This window comes from Trichechus manatus, unplaced genomic scaffold, assembly GCF_000243295.1.
Source record: "Trichechus manatus latirostris isolate Lorelei unplaced genomic scaffold, TriManLat1.0 scaffold00160, whole genome shotgun sequence".
Taxonomy (NCBI): Eukaryota; Metazoa; Chordata; class Mammalia; order Sirenia; family Trichechidae; genus Trichechus; species Trichechus manatus.
Genome location: NW_004444096.1, coordinates 5,190,118 through 5,209,915, shown reverse-complemented (window position 1 = coordinate 5,209,915; position 19,798 = coordinate 5,190,118). Strand labels below are relative to the sequence as shown.

Genomic DNA, 19,798 nt, shown 5'->3' with positions numbered 1-19,798 from the left:
CATCCTTCTCCAGCTCTGTCCAGAACCCTCTGTTGTGATCCTGGTCAGAGCAGTCAGTGGTGGTAGCTAGGCACCATCTAGCTGTACTGGACTCAGTCAGTACCGGGCTGTTTTGATTACAGTGACTTTGTAGTATGTTTTGAGATCGGGTAGTGTGAGGCATCCTACTTTGTTCTTCTTCAGTAATGCTTTGGCTATTCCAGGCCTCTTTCCTTTTCGTTTGGTGATTATAGTTTTTCTATTTCAGTAAAAAATGTTGTTGGAATTTGGATCGGGATTGCATTGTATCTATGGATTGCTGTGGGTAGTAGTGACATTTTTGCAATATTAAGGCTTCCAATTCATGAGTGCAGGATGGCCTTCCACTTATGTAGGTCTCTTTTAGTCTATTGCACTAGTGTTTTATAGTTTTCTTTGTATAAACATTGATTAACTTTTGATTGTTAAGCCAACCATGCATTCCTGGGATTAACCCCATTTATGGCTTCACTGGTTATGGTACATAATCTTTTTAATATATTGTTGGGTTTGATTTGCTAAAAATTTGTTTAGAATTTTTGCATCTGTGTTCGTAAGTTATACTGTAGTTTTCTTTTCTTGTAATGTCTTTGTCAGGTTTTATTGTCTGGGTGATGCTGGCCTCATAGAATGAGTTAAGAAGTTTTGGGGTTTTTTTTTTTCCCTCTTAAATAGTTCAGAAGAATTTGTAGAAATATTATTTCTTCCTTAAATGTTTGGTAGAATATACCAGTAAAGCCATCTGGACCTGCATCCTTGTCAACATGTAGTACTGTCAGATTTTTGTATCTTAGAAATTCTAGTAGATGTGTAAGGTCCCTGGGTAGCACGAGAAGTTTGCGCTCAACGAGTGAACTAAGGGTTGGCGGTTTGAACCCACTCAGTGGTGCCATGGAAGAAGGGCCCGGTAATCTCCTTCCATAAAGATTACAGACAAGAAAACCCTATGGAGCAGTTCTACTCTGTAATACATGGGGTTGCAGTGAGTCAGAATGGACCCCACAGCAACAGCAAGGGGTTTAATAGGTGTATAGTGGTGTATCTCGTTGTTTTAATTTGCAGTTCCCTAGTGACAAATACAGGATCCCTGATGGTGCAGTGGTTAAGCACTTGGCTGCTAACAGAAAAGTCAGTGGTTTGAACCCACCAGCCGCTCCATGGGAGAAAGATTTGGCAGTCTGCTTCCATGAACTTTTACAGCCTTGGAGACCTTATGGGGCAGTTCTACTCTGTCATGGGTTGCCATGAGTCAGAATCAACTAGTTGGCAATAGGTTTGATTTTGGATTTTAATGACAAATAATGTTGAACATGTTTTCATATGCTTATTTGCTATCTTTTTATCTTCTTTGGTGAGGTGTCTGTTCGGATTCTTTGCCCATTTTTTTCCTAAACTAATAGGTTGTGTTTTTATTGTTGAGTTTTGAGAGTTCTTTGTGCGTTTTAGATCCAAGTCCTTTATCAGATACATGCTTTGCAAATACTGTTTTCTCCCAGTCTGTGGCTTGTCTTTTTATTCTCTTAACAGTGTCTTTCACAGAGCAAAAGTTTTTAATTTAATACACTTCAGCTTACCAATTTTTTGTTTCATGGATCATGCTTTTGGTGTTATATCTAGAAACCCATCACCAAAGCCTATTTCTTCCTTTTTAAATTGTAATAATTTCTCTGTTGTTAAAACAGTCAAAGAAAAAGTCATTATGTCTGCCCCATTCTTCTTTTTCTTTTGGTTTTAACAAAGAGAAGTTTATTTCCTCACAGTCAAAGTAGGCTAAAAGTCCAAATTCAGGGTGTCAGCTCCAGGGGAAGTCTTTTTCTCTCTGCTGGCCTTCTCATCGGTGTTCCTCCAGACTAGGAGCTTCTCGGCGCAGGGACCCTGGTCCAAAGGACGCACTCTGCTCCCAGCACTGCTTTCTTGTTGCTATAAGGTCCCCAACTCTCTGCTTGCTTCCCTTTCCTTTTATCTTTTGAGATATAAAAGGTGGTGCAGGCCACACTGCAGGGAAACTCCCTTTACGCTGGATGTGACCTGGCTAAAGGTGGTGTTACAATGCCACCCTAATCCTCTTTAACATAAAATTACAATCACAAAATGGAGGCCAACCATACAATTCTGGGAATCATGGCCTAGCCAAATTGATACACATATTTTTTGGGGGATGTAATTCAATCCATGACATTCCACCCTTTGACCCCCCAAAATCACATCCTTGCAACATGGAAAACATATTCACCCTATCATATCATAGCAAAAATCTTAAGTCCAAGTCCAGAATCCAAAAATTCTTCTTCATTTGTGAAATCTAGAATACAAGTTATTTACTTCCAAAGGTACAATGGCAGAACAGGCACAAGCTAGACGTTTCCATTACAAATGGGAGAAATTGCAGGGAAAGAAGGCATAACAGGCACCAAGCAAGCTAGCAGAACACATTACGTTAGCCCTCAAGACTTTGAAAATAATCCTCTGTTCTCTGAGACAATTTATGCAATGGCCCTGCCCTCCAGACTCTAGGTATTGGCAGCAGTCTCTGGATTTTGAGTGGAGGCCCCTCGTCCCTGGGCTTCCGCTCTGCCTTCCAGGCCCACTGGGACAGCAACTCTGCTCCCTTGGCTTTAGGCGCACAGTTCTCCCAGTCCATCTGAGTGTCGACTCCACCCTTAGAAGCACCAGAGGCCATTGCTCCACCCTTTGAAACCCCTGAGGTCATGGCCATACCTTTTGAGACTGAGGCAGCCCGGCTTCTTGTGTCCCTTGTCGCTTCAGCTTCTGTTTCCTGTGGCCTCGTGGCCCTCGGCATCTGCCCTGCTGGGGCAAGTGTTGCAAAGCTTTGTAGCTCCACCAGTAAGTGCCCGGAGGCATCCCACTCCCCCAGGAAGCCTCCTGCCCACAGGCATTCAGCTCTCTCCCTCCCTGGGTTGGCTCCAGCGCCGGCACACTCTGGTCTCCTGGTTCTGCTGCTGTTGGTTCTCTGCCAGTGTCGCTTCTCTGCCACTGCAGGTTCTTTGCTGCTGCTGGTCCTTTGTTGCTGCCACTGCTGTATCCATTGACAGTTTCAAAACCGCTTCCACATTTTAGGTGTCTGTTAGAGCAGCACCCCACTCTCTCGGTACCAAATTCTGTCTTAGGCATCTAGTGCTGCTATAACAGAAATACCATAAGTGGATGGTTTTAACGAAGAGAAGTTTATTTCCTCACAGTTAAAGTAGGCTAAAAGTCCAAATTCAGGGTGTCAGCTCCAGGGGGAGGCTTTTTCTCTCTGTCCGCCTTCTTCTCTTCAGTGTTCCCCCAGACTAGGAGCTTCTCTGCGCAGGGACCCTGGTCCAAAGGACGCACTCTGCTCCCGTCACTGCTTTCTTGATGGTATGAGGTCCCCCCGTCTGCCCCGTTCTTGACTAGGACTTTATGGCACAAATCTTTTCAAAATACCACATGCAGATCTCAGTTTTGCTACTTGCTTGTTTCCCCAAATGCTGTTTTCTTGTTTCCTCCTTTTTGTTTCTGATTTGAATCTGAGTTTTGAATTTCCTTTACTAGCTTATGCTACTGGATTCTCTACTGCTTTCCAGATGCCCAATTATTTCCTGTATTCTTTCTAATGTTCCTATTTTTGCTATTTCTTTATGGCCAGAACAGTTTATAATATTAATTACTACATTTTCCTTCTCTTTTTTTAGGTAGCCTGTTTAAGTTAAGATGAGAAATGTCTTATATTCTGTACCTGTTTATTCTTAGAAAACAAAGGGTCACGCATTAAAAAAAACTTGAAGTGCCTATTAGTATCCTATGATTTCTAGAAATGTTAAGTGTACAATTCACAAAATTATTTGGAGGCTGTGTTGAAATTGTTCTTTACTTTTTTGTTGTGCTCATTAAGTTTAATTGATTTCTCTAAACTGGGGCCTTTTTAGGGATTAATTTTAAACAAGTACTTTTAAAACTACTTGGAGGACTTACTGGAAGGAATCAGTGGTAAATTGTGATATTTTTAAGTTGTTTATTGTTTGTTTTAAGCTATTAATGCTGTATTGTTCACAGTATTAGATTTGCTAAACAAAATGTACATATACACATTGGACTTAAATTGTAAACTCATTCGTTATAGATACATTTACTGTATTTCTCTTGTTTTTTTTTTTTCTTTTGCCACTTGTTTATTTTTTATTTTTGATGTGCCTAGTAAGGATATCACGCTGAGAGATGTAGTTGTTTAAAACAGATGTTCTGGAGGAGGACGATAACATTTGCTGAGCTGCTGTAATCTGTTGTAGGCTTCTTAGGAGGTAGCACAGGAAAGAAAAAAACTAGGCAGATGGAAAGGAGGAGGCTAGTAGATTATAAAATAGCGTGATACGAAAGTTTTGAGTCTGACCTGAGGGAGGACAAGTAAACGATGTAGCAGGTGTTTGTGTTTGTGTCAGTTCTTGTTGGACCACGAGTAAGAAGTAGGTGAAATAAGGGAGAAGAAAGAAGACTGGTAAGAGGCAGCGTGTTTTCGAAGCTAGGTAAAGCAGTGGAGTGGACAGGGCAGTAGTTTTGCAGAACTTCATATATACTGTTGGTTGGGTACTTAATAGCTGTATGTGGGGTGACTATGGATAGAGGCATGTGGTGATAAATGTAGAATATATTTCACTTAGAAGAGTTTGTGCTCAGGGAGCATTGTAGTTGAATGAGCAAGACTCTAACCATAATGCTTGGGAGGATACCAGCATAAACAGTGCTCAACTTAATCTAAAGAGAAGAACCTACAGGTTTAGGAACTAGAGGGAAAAACAAAGTACAGGGTATAAACTTTGGAATTAATACAATTTATATCTTTAAATAAAAATAGCATAGATTATTCACAATATTTGAAAATAAAGTTTGCTTAGATCTAAGTTTTTAGAGCTACCTAGTCATTATTATAATTATTTTTTAATTCCTGGATTATAGTAAGGCTTTTCTTTTCTTTTTCTTTCTTTCTGACTTTTGCTAGGACTTTATAATAGATAATCCCTGCTACATGGCTTTCCAGAAGTTTATAATTTTTAATTGTCTCTTTTATGGGCTTCCCAGGTTCATTCCCCTCCCTTCCTAGCATTTATTAGAAATCTACCTCAACTCCTTTTCTCTTATCCCATTGTGGTCACTCTTAGTTATTCCATCTGCTTTTTCATATAGATGTCTTTTGGCTGCTTTTCCACCTTCCTTGTCCTCTCACTCCTTATTTCTTTAACTGGAACTCTAGATTAAACATCTCAAGTTAAACATAGTGAAACTCACTTTCTTATCTTTCTTTCTAACTCCTTTTTCATACTTATCATTTTAGTCACTGGGGAAGGTGTAGTCATAAATCCTGGCAGTGAAAGAGATTGAACCTGGACTGACCTTTAACTCATTGTTGCTCCTCACCCCCAGAGCCCCTCTCCCACTAGCATGAAAGTGTATAGTTTACTCCTTATGATTCTTCATACATTCCTTTTTTCCATTTCTGTTGATATATGTCTGACCAGTTATAGTGTGTCTGAGTTACTGTATAGGAGCCCTAGTGGTGCAGTGGTTGAGCGCTTGGCTAACCGATAGGTAGGCAGTTCAAACCCACCAGCTGCTCTGCGAGGGAAAGATGTGGCATTCTGCTTCCGTAAAGACTTACAGCCTTGGAAACCCTATGGAGGTGGTTCTGCTCTGTCCCCTAGGGTTGCTACGAGTTGTAATCTACTTGACAGCAATAGGTTTGGCTTGGGTTTGGGAGTTACTGTAACCTCCTGAAATGAAGATTCATTTCCTGTTTTGCAAATCCATACTTAAGTTATTTAAGTTACTTTACTACTTCCCTGAAAAGAAGAAGAAAAAATCATTTGAGGGTAAGTATTTCATTGTGAAAATTTGAAAAGTTGTAGTGAAAAACTTTTATGTAGGTAAAAGGATTAAAGCACATGGTGACTAGTGTTCTGGTAATGCATGAAAATGCTAGGTAGGTATCAAAAGATCTAATGATCCAGATAGATAGATAGCTGCCATTGAGTTGACTCTGACTCATGATGACCTTGGGTACAACAGAAAAAAATATTGCCCGGTCCTGCATTATCCTCAAGATTGCCAGCATGTTTAGTCCATCATTGTGGCTACTATGCCAGTCCATCTCACTGAGGATCTCCCTTACCCACATTTGCCCTCTACTTCTCCAAACATGATGTTCTTCTCTACCAGTTGATCCCTTCTGATGACACGTCCAAAGCAAGCAAGTTGGACAATCTTCTGTTGTGATCATATAAATAATTGTAGAAATGAATTGAATTTTAGTATGTGCCAGGTACCTTAATGGTTGTTGTAGAGTATCTTATTTAATCTTTAAAACAAATGTTTGAGATAAATCGTTTCACAGTTTCTGTCTTTGGAAGAAGAAACAGATTCATAGAGATTTAATAGTTCATAAAAGGTTATGTAGCTGGTCATTGTTACAACTGGAATTTGAACCCTGGTCTGTGTGACTTTCCTGCTTCATGTAGTTTACTTTTTTTTTTTTTTAATCATGAAAGCTTTGTGGTTTTTTTTTTTTTTAAACCATGAAAGCTTTTTTTTCCCCAAGTTATGCTCTAGGTGAAAGTTTACAGCTCAAGTTAACTTCGCATACAAAAATTTATACACATTGTTTTGTGGCATTACTTCCAATCCCGACAATGTGACAGCACGCTCCCCCTTTCCATCCCGGGTTCCCTGTGTCCATTCAACCAGTTCCTGTCCCTTCCTGCTTTCTCATCCTGCCTCCAGACAGGAGCCACCCATTTGGTCTCGTGTATGTGATGGAACAACAAAGCACACTCCTCACGTGTATTATTTTTTGTTTTATAGTCCTGTCTATGTCTGAAGAGTGGGCTTTGGGAATGGTTTCGGTTCTAGGTTAACAGATTGTCTGGGGGCTATAGTTTCGGGAGTTCCTCCAGGCACTGTCAGACCATTAAGTCTGGTCTTTTTATGAGAATCTGAGTTCTCCTTCACACTTTTCTCCGGCTCTATCAGGGACTCTCTGTTGTGTTCCCTGTCAGAGTGGTCGTTGGTGGTAGCTGGGCACCATCTAGTTCTTCTGGTCTCAGGCTGGTGGAGTCTCTGGTTTATGTGGACCTTTCGTCTCTTGGGCTAATATTTTCCTTGGGTCTTTGGTTTTCTTCATTCTTCTTTGCTCCAAGTGGGTGGGACCAGTTGATGCATCTTAGATGGCTGCTCGCAGGCTTTTAAGGCCCCAGATGCTATTCACCAAAGGGGGATGCAGAACATTTTCTTAATAAACTTTGTTATGCTACTTGACCTAGATGTCCCCTGAAACTATGGTCCTCAGGCCTCAGCCCCAGCTGTCTGTCCCTCAGAGTGTTTAGATGTGTCCAGGAAACTTCTTAGCTTTTGCTTTGGTCCAGTTGTGCTGGCTTCCGCTGTATTGTGTGCTGTCCTTCCCTTCATCAAAGTTAATCCTTGTCTACTATCTAGTTAGTGAATTCCCCTCTCCCTCCCTCCCCACCCTCGTAACCGTCAAAGAATGCTGTTTTCTGTGTTTAAACCTTTTCTTGAGTTCTTAAAATAGTGGTCTCATACAATACTTGTCTTTTTTTGATTGACTAATTTCACTCAGCATAATGCCCTCCAGATTCATCCATGTTGTGAAATGTTTCATGGATTCATCGTTCTTTATTGTTGCATAGTATTCCATTGTATGCATGTACTGTAATTTGTTTATCCATTTATCTGTTGATGGGCACCTAGGTTGTTTCCATCTTTTTGCTATTGTGAACAATGCTGCAATGATCGTGGGTGTGCATATGTCTATTCGTGTGACGGCTTTTATTTCTCTAGGATATATTCCTAGGAGTGGGATTGCTGAATTGTATGGTACCTCTATTTCTAGCTTTTTAAGGAAGCACCAAATCATTTTCCAGAGTGGTTATACCATTTACATTCCCACCAGTGGTGCATAAGCGTTCCAGTCTCTCCACAACCTCTCCAACATTTATTAGTTTGTGTTTTTTGGATTAGTGCCAGCCTGTTGGGGTGAGTTGGTTTTTCATTGTAGTTTTGGTTTACATTTCTTTAATGGCTGGTGATGTGAACATTTCATCATGTGTCTGTTAGCCCCCTGAATGTCTTTGGTGAAGTGTCTGTTCATATCCTTTGCCCATTTTTTAACTGGGTTTTTTGTCTTTTTGTGGTTGAGGTGTTGCAGTATCTCGTAGATTTTAGAGATTAGACCCTGATCGGATATGTCATAGCCAAAAATTTCTTCCTAGTCTGTGGGTTGTCTTTTTCTCTTGGTGAAGTCTTTTGATGAGCATAAGGGTTTGATTTTTAGCAGCTCCCAGTTATCTAGTTTCTCTTCAGGGGTTTGTGCATTGTCAGTTATGGTTTGTATACTATTTATGCCGTGTGTTAGGGCTGCTAGCCTTGTCCCTATTTTTTCTTCCATGATCTTTATCGTTTTAGATTTTATATTTAGGTCTTTGATCCATTTTGAGTTAATTTTTGTTCATGATGTGAAGTATGGGTCTTTTCATTTTTTTGCAGATGAATTTCCAGTTATGCCAGCACCATTTGTTAAAGAGACTGTCTTTTCCACATTTAACAGACTTCGGGCCTTTGTCAAATATCAACTGCTCATAGGTGGATGGATTTACATATGAGTTCTCAATTGTGTTTCATTGGTCTGTGTATCTGTTGTTGTACCAGAACCAGGCCGTTTTGAGTACCATGGCGGTATAATAGGTTCTAAAATCAGGTAGTGTGAGGCCTCCCACTTTGTTTTTCTTCTCTAGTAATGCTTTACTTATCTGGGGCCTCTTCCCTTTCCATATGAAGTTGGTGATTTGTTTCTCCATCTTGTTAAAAATTGTTGTTGGAGTTTGGATCTGGATTGCATTGTATCTGTATATAGCTTTGGGTAGAATGGACATTTTCACAATGTTGAGTCTTCCTGTCCATGAGTATTAAACCATGAAAGCTTTTAAAAAAATTTTTTTGTGGTGAAAACATACGTAACAAAACATATGCCATCTCAACAATTTCTACATGTCCAATTCAGTAACATTGACTGCATTCAAGTTGTGCAACCATTCTCTCTATCCTTTTCCAGATCATTCCACCACCATTAACATAACGTCTGCGTCCCCTAAGCAAACACTCCACCTTCCCGCCCCGGTAACTACTGATAATTTTTGGTTTCCATATATTTGCTTATTTCATATAATTGAGGTCGTACAATATTTGTCCACTTGTGACTGACTTATTTCGCTCAGCATGATGTTTTCAAGGTTCATCCATGTCGTGGCATGTATCGAGACTTCATTTCTCTTTATGACTTAGTAGTTGCAATTTACTTTTTATTTCATTCTTCTAATTGAGTATTAACTGAGTGTCTGCTCTGTGCCTGGTGCTGTTCTAGGCAGTGGGGTTACAGCAGTGAAAAATAAAAATCCTTGCCCTCATGGAGCTTATTCTAATGAGAGTAGGATACAGATCTTGTAGTCTTATATATAGATAGGTTGACAGTATAATTTATTGCCGAAATTAGAACAGTTTAAAAACTCATGAAAGGTGCTCTTAGGAATTACTCTTAAGACAGGTACAACAAGGACGGCCCTGGGTGGTATGGTCACCCTACATATGGCCATTTTGTACAGACTTTAGCTTTACTCTGATTGAAATGGTTTATCTGTTAGATTTTGTGCTGTAAAAACCACCCCAAAATTCAGTGGCTTAAACAAAAATCATTTAATTTTGCCCAAAAGTTTGGATTGGCTAGGTGGTTCTGCTGCCACCTTGCCTCATTCATGTTAGGACAAGGATGGAAGTGTGCTGGCTGTCAGCATGTGGCCATGTGTCTCATCATCCAGCAGGCTAGCCTGTGCTTCTTCACGTGGTGATGGAAAGGTTTCTAGCAGGAAAAGAGAGGGCAAATAATTCTCAAGTCTCTGCTTGAGTCATATTTCTAGTATCTTAATGGCCGAACCTCTGTCACATGGCCAAAATTAAAGGTGTGGAAAAACAGTCTTCCTCTTGATAAGAGTAGCAGCAGAGAACTTACGACATTTTTTGCCATCTACTGCAAGTGGGAAAAAGGAGCCCTGGTGGCACAACGGTTAAGTGCTCAGCTGCTAACTGAAGGGTTAACTGTTTGAACCCACCCAGTGGTTCCATGAGAGAGAGACCTGTGGATCTGCTTCTGTAAAGATTACAGCCAAGAAAACCCTATGGGGCAGTTCTGCTCTGTCGCATGGGGTTACTATGAGTCAGAAATCAACTTGATGGCACCTAACAACGTGTGGGAAACCATTGCGGGGTTTTAGAGAGTAATGACTTGATCTGATTTATATTTTTAAAAGACACTCCCAGCTATTATTTTAACAAGAGCCTATAGTAGGACAAGGATGGAAGCAGGGAGGCCAGTTAGGAGACTATTGCTAAAGTCAAGGGAGAGAGATGATGGGGCTTGGACCAGGATGATAGTTGTAAAGGTGGTGAAAAGTGATCAGATTTGTGTTTTGAAGGTAGACTAGACAGTACATGCTATATAGATTGGATATGTAGGGTATGAAGTACAAGAACAGAATTAAGGCTGATTTCATTGTTTTTGCCCTGAGCACTTGGAGAGTTGGAATGTCTCTTTACTGTGATGGTAATGACTGTGGAATGAGCGGACTCAGCAGGGTAGGGTGGGATGAGGTAGAGAAAGAAATTAGATTTTGGATATAGTAAGTTTTAGGCACCTATTAGATAGACCAGCAGGTGAATTTGGTTATGTGCCATTAGCTTCTTTTAGACTGGAAAAATCTTCTTCCCTTTTTAATTTTTTATGACATTGACTTTTTTGAAGAGTTCAGATCTGTGGTCTAATAGAATGCCTCACATTCTGAATTTGATTGTTTTCTAATAATTAGCTTAAGATCAAACTTTTTTTTTTTTTTTTTTTTTTACAAAAATACAGCGTAGGTGACAACGTAGGTGACGTTGTGTCCTTCTTAATGTATCACATCAGGAGGCACTTATCATCAGATTGTCACACTACTGATGGTGCTAAGTTTGATTGCTTGGTTCAGCTGGTGACTGCCAGATCTCTCCACTGTAAAGGTGTATTTCCCTGTTTAAAATTAGTAGTAATCTTTGGGAAGTGTATTAAGACTCCCAACAACTTCTAAGATGTTTATATTCATTCTGTTTACTCATCAGTCCCATAAACCTGGAAAACATTTCTGTTATTTAATTTTTAAAAAATTGTTTGCTACATAGTCAGAAGTTTAAAAATACATGTACCTCGTATTTTCCTGTTTCTCAGAATAAAAAATATGAAGAGACAGAAATGAAGTTGAAACAATGTGGAAATGAAGCAGGAGAGGGCGGTGGTAAAGCAAACCACAACAGCTCTTAATGATGGTGTTTGTGTGCGTTTGGAGGGTGGTGCCGAACACAATCACAGTGGGTAAAATTATACTGTGTTCCTTTCAGTGATTATAAAAGCATAAAGCTTTAAAAACATGTGAGCAACATTATATTCTTAGCTTTCTTTAAGCAATCCTAGTTAGAGCTAATGAACTTTCTTTTTTCCTAGGTTTAAATGTAATACCTGATCTTTATTTCATCTTCTTCCAAGGTAAGTTTTTTTTTTCGTTTTTGAAATAACATATGACTCTTCTAAATTTGTTATTCAAGTAGTTGTATACAAAATACATTTTAATTACTGAAATTGTGTCAGTAACTTACTTATTTACCATCTGGGTTTATGAGGTTTATCTGTTGTGGAGAAGGATGTTATCTTCAGTAGAATGATTGATTGTTACTGCACGGTTGTAGTACTATAATATTATGCCCAGTATTTGGGGGCTGAGGAAAATTAGTAGGTTGTCATGGGGCCTTGGGTTTAAACAATTCTGGTACATTTCAGTGTTCAGAATTACTTAGGTTTGCCTAAGTCATCCTTGAATTGCTGCAGTTGGATTGAGGGTTGACTTAAGTTGTAAACAGTACCAAGATTCTGTGATCATTTTGAACCTTGAATGCTGTGTTCTAAGAGGTGCTAAAATATTTTGGAATTGGTATAGAAATAAAAGTGAATGCTAGATTTCTCAAGCTAATTTAGGGCTGTTTCTGACAGACTGAGATTCAACCTAAAAAGTATTGTAGGTAGAGGGAAGAGGGAAAGCAAGTATAAACTCTCAGTTTCTTTTCTTTATCTCTGTGTGTTTTGCCTAAGAGTAGCAGTGTTCTCTTCTAAAATTTATGTTAGGAAACATAGCTCATATAATTGGGTAACTTTTTTTTTTTTAAACTCAGCTAATGCCCTTGATCTTTTTGGGAAATAATGCTGGGCGATTGAAATTCAGCTACAGTTTTGAAGAGGGTCTTAGATAGGCATGTAGTGAACCTAGCCTCAGTGCCGGGTACTTTCTAAGTGTCTGATGCATATTTTAAAACCCATTGCTATGGAGTTGATTCGACTCGTGGTGAATCCATGTATTACAGAGAAGAAGTGTGCTCCCTAGGATTTTCTTAGCTGTAATGGTGAGGAACCCCAGTGGTGCAGTTGTTAAGCACTTGGCTAAAACCAAAAGGTCAGCAGTTTGAACCCTCCAGCCATTCCTGGAGACAGATGTGACAGTCTGCTTCTATAAAGATTTACAGCCTTAGAAACCCTATGGGGCAGTTCTACTCTGTCCTGTAGGGTCACTGTGAGTAGGAATTGACTTGAGGGTAGACTTGAAGGTTTGGTTTGGAATCTTAATGGAAGCAGATTGCCAGGTCTTTCTTCAGTGTTACCACTAGAGGAGTTTGAACTGCTAGTTATTACTAGTGGGCCTTTTAAAGAAAGTGGTAAAGGAGGTTTCAGGTTATGAAAAGAAGGTTCTCACATTTTATTTTTGATATTCTTGTGACTATCAATGTATATTTACTGTTCCAGTTAATTGATTTTGGGTTTGGTCAAAAATGACTAAAACATGTAGATTACAGTTAAAATGAAAAATACGCTCAATGTAGGCAAATACATAAGATATTAGACACCTGTTTACTTTCTGGAGTTTGAGATTGGAAGGTAATATTCTTGAAGTGGCTCGTATTGTATGTTTATGAGGACATACTAGAGATCCAGATTACATTAATGTTTTCTTCATTCTCTTCTTCCATTTAAGTGAAAACAGCTATATTAATCCAAAAAACCATAATGTGGGATACCATCCTTTTTGAGAAGTGAATTTCATTGAATAAAAATGGCTGACAGAAGTGGGAAGATTGTTCCAGGCCAAGTGTATATTGAAGTGGAATATGATTATGAATATGATGCAAAGGACAGAAGGATTGTGATAAAACAAGGAGAGCGGTACATCTTGGTGAAAAAAACAAATGATGACTGGTGGCAAGTCAAACCAGATGAGAATTCCAAAGCATTTTATGTGCCAGCCCAGTATGTTAAGGAGGTCCCTCGCAAAGCTCTAATGCCGCCTGTTAAACAGGCAGTTGGACAGCCAAATAATTCTGTGAAAATGATACAGAGTCTACATCTTCAGAGATCGACAGAAAATGTGAACAAATTGCCTGAGCTTTCAAGTTTTGGAAAGTCATCATCTTCTGTTCAAGGAACAGGTCTTATTCGTGATGCCAATCAGAATTTTGGACCCAGTTGTAGCCCAGGTCAGACTGTCAGCCTAAGCCTGGACCTGACCCATAATAATGGAAAGTTTAACAGTGACTCACATTCTCCTAAGGTTCCTAGCCAGAATAGGACGCGCTTATTTGGTCACTTTCCAGGTCCAGAGTTCTCAGACATAGAAAAAACTGGCTTCTCCCAGGAACAGTCCTGTGATTCGGCAGGAGAAGGCTCAGAAAGAATACATCAAGATTCTGAATCCGGTGATGAACTTAGCAGCAGCTCTACTGAACAGATAAGGGTAAGATAAAAATAGAATGATGAAGCCTTATGAAACCTTCATAGAAATATTAATATTAAATTTTCTTTTACTTAAAATCTTTGTTAGAGTTAAGAATTGTTTATTTTGCTTTGTGGTTTCAGAATACATGGCTTTTATCCTGATTTAAAGAGCAAAAGCGTGGGATAACTTGTGGAGCTCATTAAGGGTCATGTGTGGTTTCATAATTCTTGTACCATTAGAAGACTAGAACTACTTTAAGTGCAGTAAAGCTTTTATTTTTTTCCTCTGTATTGGTTATGCATAAGGTAGAGAGGATTTACTAAGTTTACCTGGTGATATTTCTTTTAGTAGAAAACATCTAACTGGTTTTCTAGATGGGCTCATTTTGACTTGTTTTCAGTAAGTCTTCTGGTAATAATGGATAAGGTCATCGTGAGTTGGAGCTCATTCAGTGGCAACTAGCAGTAATGGATCTATGAAGAAGGATGTCACTGGAATATTAACTGCTACCTTTTCTTCTTTGAAACTGGTGTTTACTAAACTTGAATATTAAAAAATATATAGATTCACAAATTTTTACCCTCATTCATAAACTTTTGCATCCTTAGTATCTGAGTATTAGCACTTGATTGCATTGAATATTATTAGCCTGTTTAGATTACTGTAGGTTTATAGTACATTTTGAAATTGGAAAGTGGGAGTCCTCATACTGTGTTTTTCCTTTTCAAGATTACTTCGGCTGTTTGGGGCCCGTTAAAATTCCATGTAAATTTGAGGATTGACTGTTCCATTTCTGCAAAGAAGGCTTTGGAATTTTGCTAGTGATTGCATCTGTAGATTGCTGTGGTAGTAGTGACATCTTAATGATACTGAGTCTTCCAATTTATGAACATGGTTTGTCTTTCCATTTATTTAGGTTTCTTTAGTATCGTTCAGCAATGTTTTGTAGTTTTCAGTGTGCAAGTCTTTCACTTCCCTGGTTAAATTTATTCCTAAGTATTCCTTTAGATGTTATGTAAATGGAATTCTTTCCTTAATTTCCTTTTCAGATTGCTCATTGCTGGTGTATAGAAACCTAACTGATTTTCGTGTGTTGACATTGTACCTTGCCATGTTGCTGAATGTGTTAGCTCAAATAGCTTTTTTGAAGATTCTTCGGGATAATCTGTATATAGGATTATGTCATCTGCAAGTAGAAATTGATCTTTTCAAAGAACTAACTTTTGGTTTTGTTTATTTTCTCTACTTTTTTCTATTCTCTATTTCATTTCTCTCTGCTATAATCTTTATTTCTTTTCTTTTGGTAGCTTTGGGCTTAGTTTATTCTTTTTTTAATTCCTCAAGATGTGAAGTTAGATTATTGATTTGAGATCTTTCTTCTTTATCAATAAGGTGTTTACAGCTATAAATTTTCCTCTGAGTACAGCCTTTTCTGCATCACGTAAGTTTTGGTGTGTTGTGCTTTCATTTTCATTCATCTCTTTGTATTTTCTAATTTCACTTTTGATTTCTTCTTTGACCAATTGGCCGTCTAATAGTGTGATGTTTAATTCCAACATATTTGTGTAATTTCCCATTTCCCTTCTGTTGTTTTTCTGGTTTCATTTCATTGTGGTAGGATAATATACTTTGTATTATTTCAGTCTTTTTAAATTTGTTGATGCTTGTTTTGTGACTTATTTAAGAGAATTGAAACTATTTTGAGACAGCCAAAGTAGGTGTATCCAGTGACTTAATCTTTTGAAAATAAAAGTGAAAAAGCTGGCAAACCATAACTTGCACTTAACTAAAATAACTAAGAGGGGAAAAGTACTCCATGTAACAATAGATGTATGTGAAATTGAATGTTTGTCCTCAAGCCTTGATAATTTCTGGTAATGTTTAATAGCTATGTATTAACATGAAATCTTCAATTGGAATAGTAAAATAGCTGTTTGTACCTCTTCCCTCATTAGTGTATATTTATAATTCTTTAAGCTTACCCGAATAGTAGTAATATGGAATGATTGACATTCTAGTTCCATTCCATTTCCTTGACTGTCCTTTGCTTTGAGCAAAAACTACTAATGAGTAGTAAGAAGGAAAGAAAAAAGATTTTAATAATCCACAAAACTGATCATCATCTCCACATAATGGAAGGTTAACCCATTGCCGTTGAGTTGATTCCGACTCATAGTGGCCCTGTAGGACAGAGTAGAACTGCCCCATTGGGTTTCCAAGGAACTACTGGTTCTCGCGAACTGCCGACCTTTTGGTTAGCAGCCTTAGCTCTTAACCACTGCGCCACCAGGGTTCCAATGGAAAGTTAATTGTATTAAAATTGAGTCTTACTTCAGTGATATTTTAATTAATGAATTCCTTGGAAGTGACAAAATCAACAATGGATTTCTGTTGTTGTTAGTTTGAGTGTTTTTGCTTTATAATCAACCTCAACATGACTGTAAGAGAGCCCCATTTAGGCAAAATTGTGAAGTTTTTAAACTGTTTAGCTTTCCTGTTTTTCTGTTTTCTTTCCCTTAATATCTGGGAAACTCCATCTTCTATTTCTAATCCTCTGGTAATCTTATCAAATACTCAAGTCTGTGATTTTAAAAAAAATCTTAGACATTATATTTAGAGATTAAAGTAACAGTTTTGGTTGACTCAGTGTATCGGAAATCTTTCTCTTTCATATAGACACACACACACACACACAAAAAAAAAAAAACAACAACAACACCTGTTGAGTCAATTCTGACTCATAGTGACCCTATAGGACAGAGTAGATCTGCCCCATAGGGTTTCCAAGCAGCGACTGGTGGATTTGAACTGCTGATCTTTTGGTTAGCAGTCGAGCTAACACCACTAGGACTCCGTGTGTGAGTGTGTGTGTGTGTGTGTGTGTGTGTGTGTGTGAACCTGGTGTTGCAGTGGTTAAAGAGGTTGGCTGCTAATCAAAAGGTCGGCAGTTCGAATCCACCACCCGCTCCTTGGAAACCCTATGGGGCAGTTCTGCTCTGTCCTGTAGGGTCACTATGACTCAGTAGCAGTGGGTTTCTATGTGTGTGCGTACATAATATGCATACACACACAGACACATATATAATTGTAGTAGAGTAGCAATAGAAAATATGGTTGAAAAGGTGACACAATCTTAATGGAATCATTAGGAAAAATGTGTACGTTAAGAACGTTCTGTGTTTTCGCCCTAGGCAAGAATTTGCTAATCTAGGTGATATATCAACAAAAACAACAGATGCGGAAACATTTTTGCATTTTTGTTGAGAAAAATCTCATCTGTAGAATATCTTCAGCAGTTGCTTCAGTAAATGCCAGACAGATGGTTTAAACTCAGAATGATGAAATTAATTTTATCACAGTAATTTTGAAACCTAGTATTGTAATACTCAATCAGATTTCTGGACACTCATGAATGTAACTTGATGTACATTAAAGAAAGAGGTATAGAAGTAGGCTTCAAAGCTAGAGAGGTTGGTGTCATAGAGGCTCTCCTCAAAAGACACTTGGCTTCTGAAGCCTTCTTTGTTTAGCCTATGGTTGAGTACTACTAATTTGTCTGTTGTCATATCTCCTAGCAGAATGAAATTCAGTAACTTAAAAGTGGTTGGGAAATAGGTGAAGCAGGAGCGACAACTTTTTTTTTTTTGACAACTCGGTTTTTATTGAGGAGATAGAAAAATTAAAAAACTAGAGATTGTATTGCTATTCATTAAAACAACAGATGTTAAGTGAGAGAGAGGAGGGCGAATGGAACTAACTATTGTTGATATTGTTGAGCATCTTCAATGTGTCAAGCACTAGAATAGGTATTTTACATATGTGGTGCTTCACATCTGTTTTGTAAGGTGATAGTGGTGGTGGTATGTGCTGCCAGTCGATTCCAACTCATAGTGGCCTGTATGACAGAGTAGACCTGCCCTGTAGTGTTTCCTAGGCTGTGATCTCTGTGAAAACAAATCACCAGGCCTTTCCTCCCTTGGGGCCACTGGTGGGTTTGAACTGCCGACCTTTCTTTCAGTTAGGAGCCAAGAGCTTAACCATTGTGCCACCAGGCCTCCTCCTTTATGAGGTAGGTAGGGATAATTTCTTTTTACACTGAAGAAACAGATTCATCTTCCCAGTTTAAGAAGTCAGGGGAATAGTTATATACCTTTTAAAAAATAATTAAATAAAAGCAAATATATTAATTTTTTAATATATATTTTATGTATATATGTGTATTTTTTTATTGTGCTTTAGGTGAAAGTTTACAGCTTAAGTTAGTTTCTCATACAAAAATTTATACACACGTTGTATTAAATTTTTGACACTCAAAAGGAGCTGTTAAATCATACGCTTATTTGATAAAATTGTAACCTTTGCTATAATTAAACTAGAAAAAACGAAATATCTTATTTGATCTGCTTTCATATTAGAGTAATAAATACCTTTTTTTTTCCCTTCAGGATTAAAACAATTAATGGGTTACTTTAAAAATCATGGGATTTCTAAGTTCTCTGTAGATTTACTTCTATTTTGCAGACATGGTATTGTTATTGTTGGGTGCATTAAGTCATTTTCAACTCCAAGTAACCCAATGTAACAGAACAGAACTGCCCCATATGGTTTTCTATGTTGTAATCTTTACAGGAACAGATTGCCAGGTCTTTCTACCACAGAGCAGCTATAGGTGGGTTTAAACTGCCAACCTTTCTGTTAGCAGCTGAGTGCTTAACCATTGTGCAACCAGGAAATTTGCATTGCCTCACATCATATGTGAAAAGCTTGAATTTTCACAAACTAGACAAATTTGTGTAATGAGTACATGCTTATCATTTTCAGAGTTCTTTATTCCTGCATTTTCATGTTTCAGTCTAGGATAATTTTCCTTCTACTTGAACTCCTTATTTATTATTTCTTTTACTGTTTGCTCACTAAAAGCAAATTCTCTTGTTTGAGTTGTGAGCTGAGCCAGTTACTTTTTTTCCATGGAACACCAATTTTACTTGAAATAATGATGTACTGGTTATTCATACTAGGGCATTTGTTAGACAATTTTCTCAAAAACGAACAAAGTAAGTCCATTACTTTAAGGAAAACAGTTGATTTTTTGTTGCAAAGGATAATATACAAGCTTTCAGGCAAAAACTAGAATTTTAAAAACTTGCATCTTCCCACTGAATGCTCATAGCTGCTCAATCTCAGAACTTTTCTGATGAGCTCAATGGTGATAATAAGGTTTTTGTTTTGATTTGTTTTTTAATTTTTGATACTGTATAATGTTTCAGCATTATCTTATTTGGAAGATAAGCATAATTCATTGAGTTTATATTTTCCAAATGACCAGAGAATAATGGGTAAAAGAATCATTCAAAGTGTAAGGTAGACCAGTGATTTTTTTTGTTGCTGTTGTTTGTTTTGCTTTTTTAATTGTGCTTCACGTGAAAGTTTACAGCTCAAGTTAATTTCTCATACAAAAATTTATACACACATTGTTTTGTGACATTAGTTGCAATCCTCACAATGTGACAGCACACTCCTCCTTTCCACCCAGGTTCCCTGTGTCCATTCAACCAGTTCTGTCCCTTCCTGCCTTCTCATCCTGCCTCTGGACAGGAGCTGCCCATTTGGTCGTGCATATCTGATTACATTAAGAAGCACCCTCCTCACGTGTTTTGTTTTTTGTTTTATAGTCCTGTCTAATTTGTTTTTCCCCCCTTTTTTTTTTTTTAATTGTATTTCAGGTAAAGACTTACAGAACAAATAGTTTCTCATGAAACAGTAGTACACATATTGTTTTATGACATAGGTTAACAACCCCACAACATGTCAACCCTCTAACCTCTCAACCTTTTTTTTTGGTGAAAATACACATAGCCAAAGATACACCATTTCAAAAATTTCTACATGCACAGTTC

At 38.1% G+C, this 19,798-nt stretch overlaps 1 protein-coding gene and 1 long non-coding RNA gene across 13 annotated transcripts in view; both read left to right on the top strand.

Annotated features, from left to right (window-relative positions):
* The window catches only part of ARHGAP12 (Rho GTPase activating protein 12), a 132,090-nt gene that overhangs the window by 12,122 nt on the left and 100,170 nt on the right, over window positions 1-19,798 (top strand). For 9 of the 12 annotated variants that reach the window (XM_023740613.1, XM_012558358.2, XM_004386260.2 and 6 more), the window contains exons 2-3: window positions 11,588-11,629; window positions 13,164-13,919. In XM_023740613.1, the coding sequence (XP_023596381.1) occupies window positions 13,242-13,919 (678 nt within the window). In that variant the 5' untranslated portion in view covers window positions 11,588-11,629; window positions 13,164-13,241. Of the gene's footprint in view, window positions 1-9,159; window positions 9,181-11,066; window positions 11,459-11,587; window positions 11,630-13,163; window positions 13,920-19,798 lie in introns of those variants that run through there. The other 3 variants (XM_023740611.1, XM_023740608.1, XM_023740610.1) reach the window with 3 other exon arrangements.
* The window catches only part of LOC111822324 (uncharacterized), a 50,504-nt gene continuing 44,631 nt past the window's right edge, over window positions 13,926-19,798 (top strand). The window contains exons 1-2 of the long non-coding RNA XR_002825608.1: window positions 13,926-14,795; window positions 15,294-15,342. This is a non-coding gene — a long non-coding RNA (uncharacterized LOC111822324). The remainder of the gene's footprint in view (window positions 14,796-15,293; window positions 15,343-19,798) is intronic.